This window comes from Bufo bufo, chromosome 9 (assembly GCF_905171765.1).
Source record: "Bufo bufo chromosome 9, aBufBuf1.1, whole genome shotgun sequence".
NCBI lineage: Eukaryota > Metazoa > Chordata > Amphibia > Anura > Bufonidae > Bufo > Bufo bufo.
The window spans coordinates 90,065,368-90,080,794 of NC_053397.1; the positions used below are offsets into that span (position 1 = coordinate 90,065,368).

The 15,427-nt window shown below is 43.1% G+C and overlaps 1 protein-coding gene across 1 annotated transcript in view; it reads left to right on the forward strand.

Moving 5' to 3' along the window:
* LOC120979803 (mucin-3A-like) overlaps nt 1-15,427 on the forward strand; it is a 121,056-nt gene that overhangs the window by 35,104 nt on the left and 70,525 nt on the right. The window contains exons 9-12 of the mRNA XM_040408760.1: nt 2,308-2,565; nt 3,213-3,479; nt 9,766-10,020; nt 10,646-10,906. Of these exons, the coding sequence (XP_040264694.1) occupies nt 2,308-2,565; nt 3,213-3,479; nt 9,766-10,020; nt 10,646-10,906 (1,041 nt within the window). The remainder of the gene's footprint in view (nt 1-2,307; nt 2,566-3,212; nt 3,480-9,765; nt 10,021-10,645; nt 10,907-15,427) is intronic.

A 15,427-nucleotide genomic window follows, 5' to 3' on the forward strand; every position in this document is an offset into this window, starting at 1 on the left:
ATTCATATTAAATTGCTGTGTTGGCACTTTGCGATAAATAAGTGGTTTTGGGCTGGGCACTCGGCCTGTAAAAGGTTCTCCATCACTGCTCTTGAATCTCATTAATGATATTGCATTATAAGCACAGATTTGTGCGGTGGGCATTGGTGACTTCAGCCTTCAGAAGGCTGTCATCAATCTCTGCTGCACAAATCTATGCAGCCTTACCTCTCCAGAGTCTTGACATGTCTGTTTTAGTAACTACTGTACTTGCACTCCCCATGTAATATCAACTCTATGTTATGCCAAACATCTATTGCTTCTGCTAGGAGTTTGAGTAAAGGTTCTCTCGGGTGTTACTATTTGGGGGCACTTATTGGACAACTTTAAGATTGAGCACACTCCCAACTGGTAGCACCCAGCTGTACATTTATTCCTACACTTTTAGTAGGAATAAAAGAGGGATGGCACAACACTGAGTTATAAGAATAGATGCTCCAGAATGATTTCAAGTGCAATACAAATATTTACTAAGACACAGAAACACTGATTCAGCAGCTGAATTCAAAAGATTGCCATTGGCTTCAGTGTAAAAACCTTGACCATGTGCACATCCTGTACAAATAGGATTTTATTCAGTAGCTGATTTAGAACTCTTGAGAAGGGACATTTAACGTCTTAGGGGCAGGCTTGTGGATTTCATAGATGTCAGTGGGGAAGCAGAAAAACCTTAACCAGAAACTCTTCTAAAATACTCCACTATTAAAAATTCCACTAAAAAAGCCACCAAATTACAAATTTGCCACCAAAGATTCTGCTCCTGATTTTTACTATGTGAACATATCCTCATATTCCCAGTCCCAGGCCTCAGTGGTCTTATGTCATACTCCGCTGAGCTCAGTGATTACTGCAGCACTTTTGATCAGTATAGCGGCACGTCATTGCAGCAGCCAAAACCAGCGGCGGAGTGGAAGAGGTTTGGAGTGGTCAATATAACCTTTTCTTTATCGTTTTAACAACCCTTCTGCCTTTTATTTATTTATTTATTTATTTTTTACTTGGGCAACCCCTGTAAATTGCAACTTACATGGTGATCAGTCCAGCTACAGAAAGCCTATTATCTCTAGGGAAAAGTATGTCTGGACAGGCCAGGCCAGCGCATAGAGGAGGCCCAAGCAGGACATTTTTATATAACCTAATGAAAAAAGAAAGCTATATCTTCATGAGACAACCCCCTTGATCTGTGAAGTGGAACCATTCACTTGATGCTGCAGTTTTCTTTTTTTTCTTTTTTTTACAAAAATTCATTTTTTTCCTGTGTAGTTTCTTCTTGAGAAAGCCTCATTCTTTGAGAAGAAATGTCACTTTTTTGTACGCACAAAGAAGTTGCATCCACAGAGTAGGGGATAACCATCAGATTGGTGGGGAGTATTTCCAACCAGCTGCTCTGTCCATTTCAGTGGGGCTCCACAGGGTATGGGGCCACATTTTGTGATCACTGGGATCCCAGCAGTAGGACCCCCAACATGGATAAGGGATAACTTGTTATAGCCAAAATACCCCATTCATTTTTGTCTGGAGGATTTCTGTTAGTTATAGAGGATCTGTCATGGTATAGACCTGTGTCGCTTTGAATGTGGGTTTTCTCCTTGGAAAACATGGATTTTATTATATCACAGCATAGACAGCAGATTTATTCCATCTTGTAATACTGTCAATAAATTCTTGAACATTTAGTTAAAGGGGTTTTGTCACTTCAGCAAATGGCATTTATCATGTAGATAAAATTAATATAAGCCACTTACTAATGTATTGTTATTATCCATGTTGCTTCCTTTACTGGATGGATTCATTATTCCATCACATAATACACTGCTCATATCCAAGGGGTTATGGCCACGGCTGCAGCGTAGACATGAAGAGTCTGGGACAGGAGCATGGCTATGTGCGCTCCTACGGTCCTGTCCATCAGAGAGGCCAACGATTTTTGCTATAGAGTACAAGCACGAATGCAGGGTGGTCGTAACCCCTGAATACTCCAGTGTATAATATGATGGAAAATGAATCAAGCCAGTAAAGGAAGCAATATGGGCAATCATAATGATAAATGCCATTTGCTGAAGTGAGACAACCCCTTTTAATATTTTACTGTAATGTATTACTGCGTGTAAGATCTAGACGGTGCCATTAATTCATTTGTGTTGCAAATGACAGTATCTTTGATATATACTTAAGGTGCCACAACATAGTCATTGCCTTCTTCTTCTTCATATTGCTTCAAACAATAAGCAAATTCATAGTAATAAAATGACCCGCCTGTGCTTGCAGTTCCCTGCGCTCCTCAGATTGTCGGTACTAATGTCATTTGCAATAAAAATTCGATGTTTGTCACCTGGAGCGAGGACACTGGAAATCTAACATTCACAGCTACCGCATGGGGTGGCTCCGACCATTATAACTGCACCACCGGAGAAAATTATTGTGAAATCAACAATGTTACCTGTGGGCAATGGTACTCTGTTTCTGTTGATGCCGATAATGGTCAGTGCGTCTCTTCTTCCAATCAGAGTGCACCATTATATTCAGGTATTGCTCTTTCCTTCTGGTTTCTACATTTTTTCTAAAATTGTTTTACAAATTATTTGACTCATGACACGTTTTTGGAGCAGGGGAGGAATTCCTCAGAAACTACATGCAGATGATGACCTTGGGTGGATTAGAACTCAGGAGTACTGCCTGTAAGATACTGTGTTGTATGGACCGTGACATGGAAGTCATAGCCTGCTATGGTGCCATACTGTATTTCTGGGTGCCTCTGATTTTATACAGAAGCACACAGAGATAGCATCTTCTATCAGATGCCGTATTACAAAGCTATTATCTATTTCTAAGCTTTAAGTCTTCTTAGCCTGAAAGACTTCCCTCAAGATTTTAAAACAGAGTATTGGCGAGCCTTGTATCTTTCAAAGATTATAATGGAGTGATCAGTTTCTAATAGAAGGGGGGAGGGGGGCAAGCAACCCTATTTATGGTATGTTGATGGAGATTCAGGCAGTGGGACCCCAGTTGATCAGACGTATATGTCATATCCACAAGAATAAATGAAAGTTCATTGCAATCACTCATGATTGTGAACTACCTATTTGGTGGAAGGATCAAAAGACGTGCATCTAATCAGTTCCATAACCTCAATATCCTTAGCTGAAGATAATTTTTCTATTTTTGATTTACAGCTCCTTGCAAACCAACAGATGTGTCTGCTAAAAGTATATGTGTTAATGGTAGCATTCAGATATCCTGGACAAACAGTTCTGGAAACGATGTAGATACCTATGTGGCTGAAATGCAAAGCCGTGATGGTGTGACCCCAATGATGTGCCACTCCACAACAGGATCTTGTGTGATCGAAGACGTTAAGTGTGGAGAAGTTTACAGAGCAACAGTCACAGCAGTGGGTAACACCTGCCAGACCCCTTCCGATCCATTTTCAGTGGAAGCAGGTACCAGCAACCACATCAATTACATTTCTAGACAGAACTTCTACGTTGGGAAAATCTAAAAATAAGTGCTACAATGAAAAGCCGTGTGTGGCTAGTTCTCGGAAACAATGCAACATGAAAAATATTGTGTGTAGAAAAATAGGGGATGGTGACCAGCTCCAAATGTTTCCCATTTAGAAAGTGTGTTAGTTGCTAAACAATGATGTATCCTCACCTGTCACTCATTGAACTCCATTTGACCGTTTATGTCTACAGTTAAAATTTACATCAAAAGTTGAGAAACTTTGTAAATGCTAAAGAGGTCCACTATGACTTCTGGTCCTGTGACAGTTGTGGTAAATGGGTACTCTAATGCTTCTCTGAGGTTGGATATTCTGTTTGTGATAAGTGTAAAAATGAAATTGTTCATCATTGTCAGTCTGTTTTCTGTCTATGCATTCTCCATCTTGAGAACTAGGCTTGTTACATTGATTCGAGGATGAAGAGACTGGTTTACTACACTTTTACTGGCTACATAGCATGACCCTATCCCCTTGAGTGAACGTCTGTTCTTGACTGTGACCCCGAGGTGGGGGTACTTATCTTTTGCCGGGATAGAAATCGATAGAGGGTAATAGGAGCTGAGAAGAATGTGAGAATGTTCTGACTTGTAGATTTGCTTACTTATGTTCATATTTATTTGCTTCTTTGCTTTTCACTTAAAGCAGCTTCACAGTACCTATGTGAACGTATTATCTGCCCACCACTCACAGACGTCAGATGGCTCACATACCTCGCTACAGCAATTTTGCTAGTCAATCCATGTGGTGCTTGCTGAAGGCAACACCCTTCCGCCCATTCTCTACATTTTACAGCTCTCCCCCTCCCTCCTGTTGACCAGCGCTCCTCTGAGCATTGCTCTGCAGTCTATCTCATCAATAATTAATAAAATTTGATATGTATGGAGCTGCAGAATCCCTAAAATGCTTCAATGAGGTAAATCGTGTCCAATTACAGCTGTCGATAAATCCAATCTCAATATAAACCTCGGAGCATAATACTAATGTTCAATTGCAAAAGTTCAAAGTGTCTCTTGTAATCGGCTCACTAAGGTCCAGGGTCTTCAGCTCATGCAAAAACAAATCCTTCCTCTGCCTCGTTACATTTTGGTGTCTTAGTTCAATGCTTGCTCTCACTCCACCTTCTCCCCAGTCACCATCCAGGCAACACTTCTTGCAAAGGTTGGAGGAACCATAGACAAGGGCAGATGGAAAGGAAGACAGAAGAGCACAATGGGTAGAATCTAAGATAAAATCAATATCTGCTCCTTTATTATACTCCCAAGATATGTACAATGTGAGATCAACTCTTTTTGTATTGAGACATTTTAAAAAAACATACGGACATACTATATTGACTATTGTATAATTGCCATTTTACTCCTCAGATCAGCAACATCACGAAAAGCAGATGTATAGAATCAGGAGGAATTGCACTTTAGAAAAAGATTTTAGTAGTCAGCTGTTTTGGGGTGCTTGTCCCTCATCAGTAAGGAGTAGGATAATGGTTGGCTGAGTGCGAAGTCTTTGATGCAGTTTAGGCAGAGAACTGTCTCTCCTTAAGAAGACCAGCCCTGAGTGGAGACCTACTGGAAGTATTCCAGGGTATTGGCAATGCTTCATGGGAAGAACTGTCTCTCCTTAAGAAGACCAGCCCTGAGTGGAGACCTACTGGAAGTATTCCAGGGTATTGGCAATGCTTCATGGGAAGACAATATGCAAAGAGGTTTCTCCTAAGAAAAGAGAATCATCTCTGTAGCGCCACCTTGTGGAAGTGGCTCCATATGAGTCATAATCAGACTTTTTAACAAGCCTTGGGACATGACAAGGGAAAACAGCCAAGCCAGATATCCATCCATAACTGATGTAGGATCACCAAGGGTATTCCCCTGAAGAAGCTGCAAAACAAAACTCGTCGGGTACTGTTTGTGGTCGGATTGACCTTTATGTTTTTATGTGCAAATGGACAAGATGTGTATCTTGTATAATACATGAGCAGATATTGATTTTATCAAGGATTCTACCCATTGTGCTGTTGTCGTTTTCATTTACTCTTGTCTATGGGCCCTCCGACTTTTGACAAAAGAGCTGTCTTCACTGCGGAGAAGGAGGAGTGATGGTGATTGTTCAACTAGGACTCAGAAGTGGAAAAAGGTGGAGGAAAGACTTGTGTTTGCATGAGCTGAAGACAATAGAACTTGGTGAGCCGATTTCAAGAGACACTTTGAACTTTTGCAGTTCAACATTATTATTATGCTCCGAGTCTCTGTCATCCCCTGTATATAAGCAGGAGATTTCCTCTGCTCCCCACCTCATGGCACTGGTGTCAGGGCACACACTGGGCTGGCTATATGCTGTTGCCATTATAGTAACAATGTTCTGCTAGGCTAAAGAGTGCCACAACTACAGCCACTGTTTCTCTTACGTGATGCTAATGGGCAATGGTACAAAAGAGTCCCTGAAGAGGACACTACAGCCAAACACAAAGAAGTGGAAAAAGTCGGATATAGGGAAAAAAAACAGCAGTCATCAAATCATACACAAAATTACTACTATACATTGTATATTGCATTTTGTACTCCCACAGAAACAAATTCAATTACAGAAACACACTGGGGAGTTGTCTATCCATGGGCAAGCATACCTATAATGAGCATCTCTTGTCCAAAGACAAGGGCAGGACAAGCTGTGGTGGTGCCCAAGGCAGGGTTTCAGGATACAACCCCCTTGGTTTTTGGAAGGTTATTATTAGAAGAACATAACCAGCTAGTAAGCAATCTTGTGTAAATGGTTACTGTTACGGCACGTTTCCGCAGACAAGGGGTTAAAATCCGTTTAGGCGATAAGCCCCTTTCTGAGAGACAGGCACAGCTACTGCAGAACACCAATGTCCCGAACTGGATACAAAGTAGCACTCCAAACTGGAACCTCACGAATAGCTGCTAGCAGACGAACAGGAAAAGCATACAATCCTGGCAATCGGTCTTCTAACAGCATACAGTGAATCCCCCCAATAACGAGACAAGGCTCCGTGTTGAGGGTCAAACAGTGGTCTGACTGTACTTCACGTACAGCCTCTTTTATTCATAAACCACAAACATAGTACTGCCCACAGGGGTTTGAAATATAACCAATCAGTAATTTACAACACATACAATGATACAACAGCAACCAATCGTTCACGCCCCCAGAGGACCAGAATGAAGACTGTGACATAGGACAACATATCCCCACAATGCATCATGGTTTCCTCCTCTCTGTCCAGACAACCTGAAGAGCAATCCAATTATCTCTGAGGACAAAGGGAGATCGCCAATACACATGTGAGGACAACAGAACAGACATCACCATTTTAAATACACAATGGGACAATGGCACAATAGAAACACACCCGCATATTCCTCCCAAGCTGAAAAGTTACACTTATTATAAATTGTTACAACTTTGTGAGTTTACATTGGCCATACATATAACTTACATTAATTCAAACAGTATAACTTTGTGACAAACCTATCCAAAATTCACTTGAATAGGTTCAGGGGTTTAAAAGTTAGTATATGGCCCATAATCCAGGGGCAAGAGGCCAGCAGCCAGTCCTCTCCAAAACCCAGTGGCGAGGTTGGTTTCGCCACACATCTCCCCCCCCCCCAGGGAAGACTAACCAGATACCTGACCTCACGCCGGTCGGTACCTGAGTTAGTCTGGCAGCCCACCCACAACCAAATACTGGACCTGTTGCATTTGGTAGCCTGTCTCTGTCCAGTGAGTCCACCAAGGTTATGTTGGAAGCTGGTACCCCCGGTCTCTGTGTTGCTCCCTGGCTTGGAGTGGAGGTTGCTTTGTGGGCAGGGATCAGCGGTACTCTGCCCTGGTGCCAGCGCTACCACAGAAGAAGCCTGGTTGGAGCCTGGTTGTTGGAGGGGGAGACCGACTGTCTCTACCCCCTGTGCTGTAAGTGCAGAGACCACGGTCCCATCTGCACTGTTGTGGGGCTTACTGTCTCCCCATGGTGCGTTAAGCTGCCGCTGGGGAGAGGGGGTAACGAGCTCCTCTCCCATACATACTTCCAGCCGCTGGGGAGGGCGACCGACCGTCTCCGCTCCCAATACAGTGTCCTGCTGCTGGGGAAAGGAGACTGGGCTCTCTATTCCCTGCTGGACACTCTGCCGCTGGGGGACAGGACCGACTGTCTCTGCCCCCTGTAACTCCGCCTGCCGCTGGGGAGGGGGGACGCTGCTCTCCTCTCCCTGCATTTCACACTGCCTTCCCGGCATATCAATCTGCTGCTGGGGGGCAGGAACAACTACCTCTGTCCCCTGTAACTCAGTCTGCCGCTGGGGAGGGAGGACGCTGCTCTCCTCCCCCTGCATTTCACACTGCCTTCCCGGCATATCACTCTGCTGCTGGGGGGCAGGAACAACTATCTCTGCCCCCTGTAACTCAGCCTGCCGCTGGGGAGGGAGGACGCTGCTCTCCTCTCCCTGCACTTCACACTGCCGCTGGGGAATGGAGACTGGGCTCCCAATTCCCTGCAGGACCGGTGGAGAGACCTTGGTCCCATCTCTACCGGCCACCTGGGGTCCTTCCCAGTAACACTCTACAATATCTGCCCAGCTGAATGGGTCTGGATCTGGGTCTGTCACCTTACCGTCCTGCTGAGCCTTCTCAATGGAGTGGAAGAGATCTCGGTAGTCCTGCTCCAGTTCCCACTCCAGGGTTGCTAGGTGAGCCAGGTCTTGCTCTACTTCATGAGGGTCATCCCACTCATGCCTAGCCTCCCTCTCATAAAAAATGTCCTGAAGTCTGGACTGTGCAGGGCTCCCGAAGTCAGGCTCTGCAAAGGACTCCCATAACAAGCCAGGACCATAAAACGGCTCTCCCTCTGGCTTGTCATGTTCGGCTGTCCAGGGTATATACTGTGCCATATACCACCAAAGCGCCTGGTAGGCATCCTCCAGCCATAGCTCCTGCCATACCCGGTGCTCTAGTTCCTTTACCCATTCCTCCAGGGGCTGCTCTCCCAGGAAGAGCATCCGCAGGGCCACTTGCTTCTGCAACCGCTGCTCTTCACTGGGGAGACTCTCACCCCGCTGGTATTGTAGATTATCCAGGGCCTGGTACCAGATGCCTTTCCTTAATGCATCCCGGCCATCCAGGTCCTCCTCCTCGTATAACACTGCTGGTTCCATCCTGCTGCTGTCAGGGACGCTGTACTGGGACATGCGTTGTCCTTAAATTGTAGAATCCACAGAAATGGTGTCTCCTGTAGCTGTCCTTCTGGCTGTAGGAAGGATCCCGCTGCTTGCCACCAATGTAACAGACCGTTTCCGCAGACAAGGGGTTAAAATCCGTTTAGGCGATAAGCCCCTTTCTGAGAGACAGGCACAGCTACTGCAGAACACCAATGTCCCGAACTGGATACAAAGTAGCACTCCAAACTGGAACCTCACGAATAGCTGCTAGCAGACGAACAGGAAAAGCATACAATCCTGGCAATCGGTCTTCTAACAGCATACAGTGAATCCCCCCAATAACGAGACAAGGCTCCGTGTTGGGGGTCAAACAGTGGTCTGACTGTACTTCACGTACAGCCTCTTTTATTCATAAACCACAAACATAGTACTGCCCACAGGGGTTTGAAATACAACCAATCAGTAATTTACAACACATACAATGATACAACAGCAACCAATCGTTCACGCCCCCAGAGGACCAGAATGAAGACTGTGACATAGGACAACATATCCCCACAATGCATCATGGTTTCCTCCTCTCTGTCCAGACAACCTGAAGAGCAATCCAATTATCTCTGAGGACAAAGGGAGATCGCCAATACACATGTGAGGACAACAGAACAGACATCACCATTTTAAATACACATGGGACAATGGCACAATAGAAACACACCCGCATATTCCTCCCAAGCTGACGTGTACACTTATTATAAATTGTTACAACTTTGTGAGTTTACATTGGCCATACATATAACTTACATTAATTCAAACAGTATAACTTTGTGACAAACCTATCCAAAATTCACTTGAATAGGTTCAGGGGTTTAAAAGTTAGTATATGTCCCATAATCCAGGGGCAAGAGGCCAGCAGCCAGTCCTCTCCAAAACCCAGTGGCGAGGTTGGTTTCGCCACAGTTACTATATCCACAGATGTTGCATTTTGCTCTTTTGTTTGAGATCCAAACTATAATTTCACAAAGTCAGTAACATTTTCTTTTTTTGCCCTGTTCTCAGTACCCTGCGTTCCTACAAACTTGGAATCCCAGGTTGATACACACCTTGTGGATGTGTCCTGGTCCAATTCAGCTGGAGCTGTCAATTATACCAGTGTCATAACAGGAAATGATGGAGTCAAACATTATTGTCACGCTTCAAATACAAGTTGCTTGGTGGCAGAACTCATGTGCGGCTCCCAGTATAGTATGGCTGTGACAGCCCATGGCCAGTACTGCAGCAGTAACACAAGTTACATTGAAACCTTTCAGACGGGTAAGAGTTTTGATGTCTTGATCCTATAACTGAAATGTTCATGTTGCATCATGCTGCGAAGTGGAGAGCATTGTCCATCAGCAATGACATGGTGTTTTATTGCATTATCTAAGTGTACACTGGGAGATTTGTACTCTCTGTGTTCACTGTTACAGTATAGCGGCTGTTATTTCCACTCCAGAACTTGTGTGGAGCTTTCTCTTTGTGACCAGTGAGAATTCTTCGTCCTTATACCCCAAGTTCACTGTATTTAGAATGAAAATGTATCTTTTATTGTTGCAAATAATTCTAGTAATAATAATAATTATAATAATATTTATCATCATAGTGTTAAATGTTTCTTCTTGTGTTATGAAGAACCTCTCATACAATCTTTACACTGATGTGTTATTTTCTAATAGTAAAAACTTGTATTAGACTTCACACAGCCAGATCCATTTTGCGATAGGAGAGAATAGGATATGTTCTATATTGCAGCCACGCAGAAATGAATGGGCCCATGTGCGATCCATGGATTGGACGCAGACTGAAAATGCGTTTGTTCGAATGAGGCCTCATTCAGTCACTAGTGGCTATACTGTGTCATTGACTATCCCACACACTAACCTGTATGCTCTTTCTACAGCGCCATGTACTCCACAGAATGTGACCGCTGGAGTGGACTGCGTGACTAATATTGCAACTGTAGCATGGAACAAGAGCTTGGGAGCAGACAATTATACCGCTCTGGTCATTACCCCAGATGGGGGACATTATGCTTGCTATTCTACTACAACATCCTGTGACATCATAGGGTTAACGTGTGGTCAGAAGCATGAAGTTACTGTCTCGGCAGCTAATAAGTACAGCAACAGTATAGGCAGCCTGCCAGTAGAACTGCTAACCGGTGAGTGAGAGTGGCATATACCAGGAGGTTCTGATGGCAATGCCTTAATAATGGTTGGCCCGAGGATAAAGTTATATCCTAATATATATCTAATTATATCTGATTAAAATTCCTGTGTCAGTGCGCTGTGTCCGTGGTGTGTCACCAGTTTTGCACTGGGCATTTGCGGCGTCCAATCAGGACACAGCGCTACATACACAGCTCTCCATAACTGTTTAAGCCCTTCCATCCCGCGGTCCTTAGGGACCGCTGTCTGGAAGGGGCTAACCATCGGGCCGCTGCTTTGCCCTGGCAGCGGCCCAATGGTTGAAGGGTTAAAAATAGCATGTGATCCAACCCATGTGGTGAACACCATAAAAAATAAAAATAAAAAATGTGCCAAAAAAATCAATTTTTTATCACCTTACATCACTAAAAGTGTAATATCAAGCAATAAAAAAGTCATATGTGCCCCATAATGGTATCAATCAAACCGTCATCTCATCCCGCAAGAAATGAGAACCCAACTAAAACAATCGCCCCAAAAAAAAAAAATATGACTTTCAGAAAATGGAAACACTAAAACATGCTAAAAAATAAATAAATGCTTTTATTGTGTAAAATAAAATATTTTAAAAATGGACATATTAGGCATCGCTGTGTCCGTAACAACCTGCTCTATAAAAATAGTATGTGATCCAACCCATCTGGTGAATGCCGTAAAAAAATAAAATAAAAAATGTGCCAAAAAAAGCAATTTTTTATTACCTTACATCGCAAAAAGTGTTATACCAAGCGATCAAAAATTCCTATGTGCCCCAAAACCATCATCTCTTCCAGCAAAAAATGAGACTGTACCTAAGACAATCCCAAAAAATAAAAGAAATATGGCTTTCAGAAACTGGAAACACAAAAACATGATTTAAAAAAAAAAATTGTTTATTGTGTAAATCCAAAATAAAATTAAAAAAATAGACTTATTAGGTATCGCCGCATCGTTACGACTTGCTCTATAAAAATATCACATTATCTACTCTGTCAGGTGAACATTGTAAAAAAACAAATAATAATAAACTGTGCCAGAACAGCTTTTTTTTTGGTTACCTTGCCTCATAAAAAGAGTAATATATATACACAAACACACACACAATGCACAACTACCTCTAGCAAAAGATTTTTATACTGCAAGAATAACCTTAATAATAACACGCCCTCCACACTTCTCAGACCAGCGTGCCGACCAATCAGGACACGGCGCTCCACATGCCGCCTGCACCACCCACACCGTCAGTCCCAGCTGCCATTTCTGTTTGTTAGTCACAGCACTATCAGCTATATAGAGAGGAGCCCCTGTCAGCAGTCTGACCTACCAGTCGCTATCAGCAGTCTCAGCACCAGCAGTCAGTCAGTCGTACAGCCACAGCCACCAGTCACAGTGCCAGCAGTGTCAGCCACCAGTCAGTGCCAGCCATCTCAACCATCAGTCAGTGCCACCAGTCAGTGCCAGCAGTCTCAGCTACAGCCAACAATCAGTGGCAGCAGTCTCAGCTACAGCCAACAATCAGTGGCAGCAGTCTCAGCCACAGCCAACACTCAATGCCAGCAGTCTCAGCCACAGCCACCAGTCAGTGCCAGCAGTCTCAGCCACAGCCACCAGTCATTGCCAGCAGTCTTAGCTACAGCCAGCACTCAGTGCCAGCAGCCTCAGCCACAAGCTGCAGCCAGCAGTCTCCGCCACAGCCACCAGTCAGTGCCAGCAGTCTCAGCCACAGCCAGCAGTCTCAGCCACCAGTCAGTGCCAGCAGTCTCAGCCACCAGACACAGTCTCAGCCACAGCCAGCACTCAGTGCCAGCAGTCTCAGCCACCAGCCGCAGTCTCAGCCACAGCCACCAGTCAGTGCCAGCAGTGTCAGCCACCAGCCGCAGTCAGCAGTCTCAGCCACAGCCAGCACTCAGTGCCAGCAGTCTCAGCCACAAGCCACACCCAGCAATCTCAGCCACAGCCACCAGTCTCGGCCACTAGTCTCAGCCACAGCCACCAGTCTCGGCCACCAGCCACAGACACCAGTCTCAGCCACAGCTGCCAGTCTCAGACATGAGCCACCAGTCTCAGCCACCGCCACCGCCACCATCCACAGCCATCAGCCTCAGCCACCAGTCAGTGTGGTCAAGTTCCCTTTCCATTTAATATAGACTGTTCCTACTAATGTTTATGCACTACTGTTCTAGCAACCGTTATTGTAACTGTCTTAATGTCTAGTACTATTGTGTTTATATCGCCTATTACAAGTTTCACATGTAAAAAAAAAAAATTCCCAAGTAAGGAATAAAAAAAAAAATTAAAAATAGAAAAAATAAAATAAAATAGACATATTTAGTATTGCCGCGTCCGTAAAAACCAGCTCTATAAAAATATCACATGACCTAACCCCTCGGGTGAACACCGTAAAAAAAAAAAAAAAAAAAACTATGTCAAAACAAGCAATTTTTGTCACCTTGCATCACCTTGCATCACAAAAGTGCATCACACAAGTGATCAAAAACGCATATGTCCCACAAAATAGTACCAATAAAACCGTCACCTCATCCCGCAAAAAATGAGCCCCTACATAAGAAAATCTCTCAAAAAATAAAAAAACTATAGCTCTTAGAACATGGAGACACTAAAACATAATTTCTTTGGTTTCAAAAATGCTATTATTGTGTTAAAGTGAAACAAATAAAAAAAAGTATACATATTAGGTATTGCCGCGTCCGTAAAAACCAGCTCTATAAAAATATCACATGACCTAACCCCTCGGGTGAACACCGTAAAAAAAAAAAAAACTGTGTCAAAACAAGCAATTTTTGGCACCTTGCATCACAAAAGGTGCAACACCAAGTGATCAAAAACGCGTATGTCCCACAAAATGGTACCAATAAAACCGTCACCTCATCCCGCAAAAAATGAGCCCCTACATAAGAAAATCTCTCAAAAAATAAAAAAACTATAGCTCTCAGAACATGGACACATTAAAACATAATTTTTTGGATTCAAAAATGCTATTATTGTGTAAAACTTTAATAAATGAGAAAAAGTATACATATTAGGTATCGCCACGTCCGTAACAATCTGCTTTATAAAAATGTCACTTGACTGAACCCCTCAGGTGAACGCTGTAAAAATAAATAAATAGAAACTGTGCTAAAACAACCAATTTTTTGGTCACCTTGCCCCATAAAGTGTTATAATGAATGATCAAAAAATCATATGTACCCAAAAATAGTACTAATAAAACTGGCACCTTATCCCCTAGTTTCCAAAATAGGGTCACTTCTTGGGAGTTTCTACTGTAAGGGTGCATCAGGGGGCTTCAAATGGGACATGGCATCTAAAAACCATGTGGAGTTCCTTTTCTTCTGCGCCCTGCCGTGTGCCCATACAGCAGTTTATGACCACATGTGGGGTGTTTCTGTAAACGGCAGAATCTGGGTAATAAATATTGAGTTTTGTTTGGCTGTTAACCATCGATGTGTTAAAGAAAAAAATTGATTAAAATGGAAAATCTGCCAAAAAAGTGAAATTTAAAAATTTGATCTCCATTTTCCTTTAATTCTTGTGGAACGCCTAAAGGGTTAACAAAGTTTGTAAAATCGGTTTTGAATACCTTGAGTGGTGTAGTTTCTACAATGGGGTCATTTATGGGGGTATCCACTATGTAGGCCCCACAAAGTGACTTCATACCTGAACTGGTCCTTAAAAAGTGGGTTTTGGCAATTTTCTTAAAAATTTGAAGAATTGCTTCTAAACTTCTAAGCCTTCTAACGTCCTAAAAAAATAAAATGACATTTCCAAAATGATGCCAACATAAAGTAGACATATGGGGAATGTTAAGTAATAAATATTTTATGAGGTATCACTTTCTGTTTTAAAAGCAGAGAAATTGAAATGTAGAAAATTGAGAATTTTTCAAATTTTTGGGTAAATTTGGGATTTTTTCATAAATAAAGGTGAAATATTTTGACTCAAATTTATGACTATCATGAAGTACAATGTGTCACGAGAAAACAATCTCTGAATGACTTGGATAAATAAAGGCGTTCCAAAGTTATTACCACATAAAGTGAGATATGTCAGTTTTGCAAAATTTGGCCTGGTCAGGAAGGGGGCAAAGGGCCCAGATGGGAAGTGGTTAAGGAACGACCTGGGCCAATAGTATCATTGAATGTGTACACAGCAGTTCACATTACAGGCATATTAGCTAAAGTGCAGTTGCCTGCCATAGATTCTACTCAGAGAGACTTCAGCAAGATAGTGTACCAAGAGGGCCATTACTCCCATCCTTGTGTAAATCCATACATCTCTATCTGGGAGAGAATTTGCAATGTGTACAGTTAGTGCTGTGTCTACTATAGTTAGATGTTCTACAACTCTCATTTTGCACTACAGTAAAGAGAAATGTTTGTTCTTCTACCACTGGCCTGGTTTTCTGACTCCTACACCATACGCTGTCCATTGCACCCATGCAAAAACCTAACACTGAAGGCACTCCAGCTGCCATG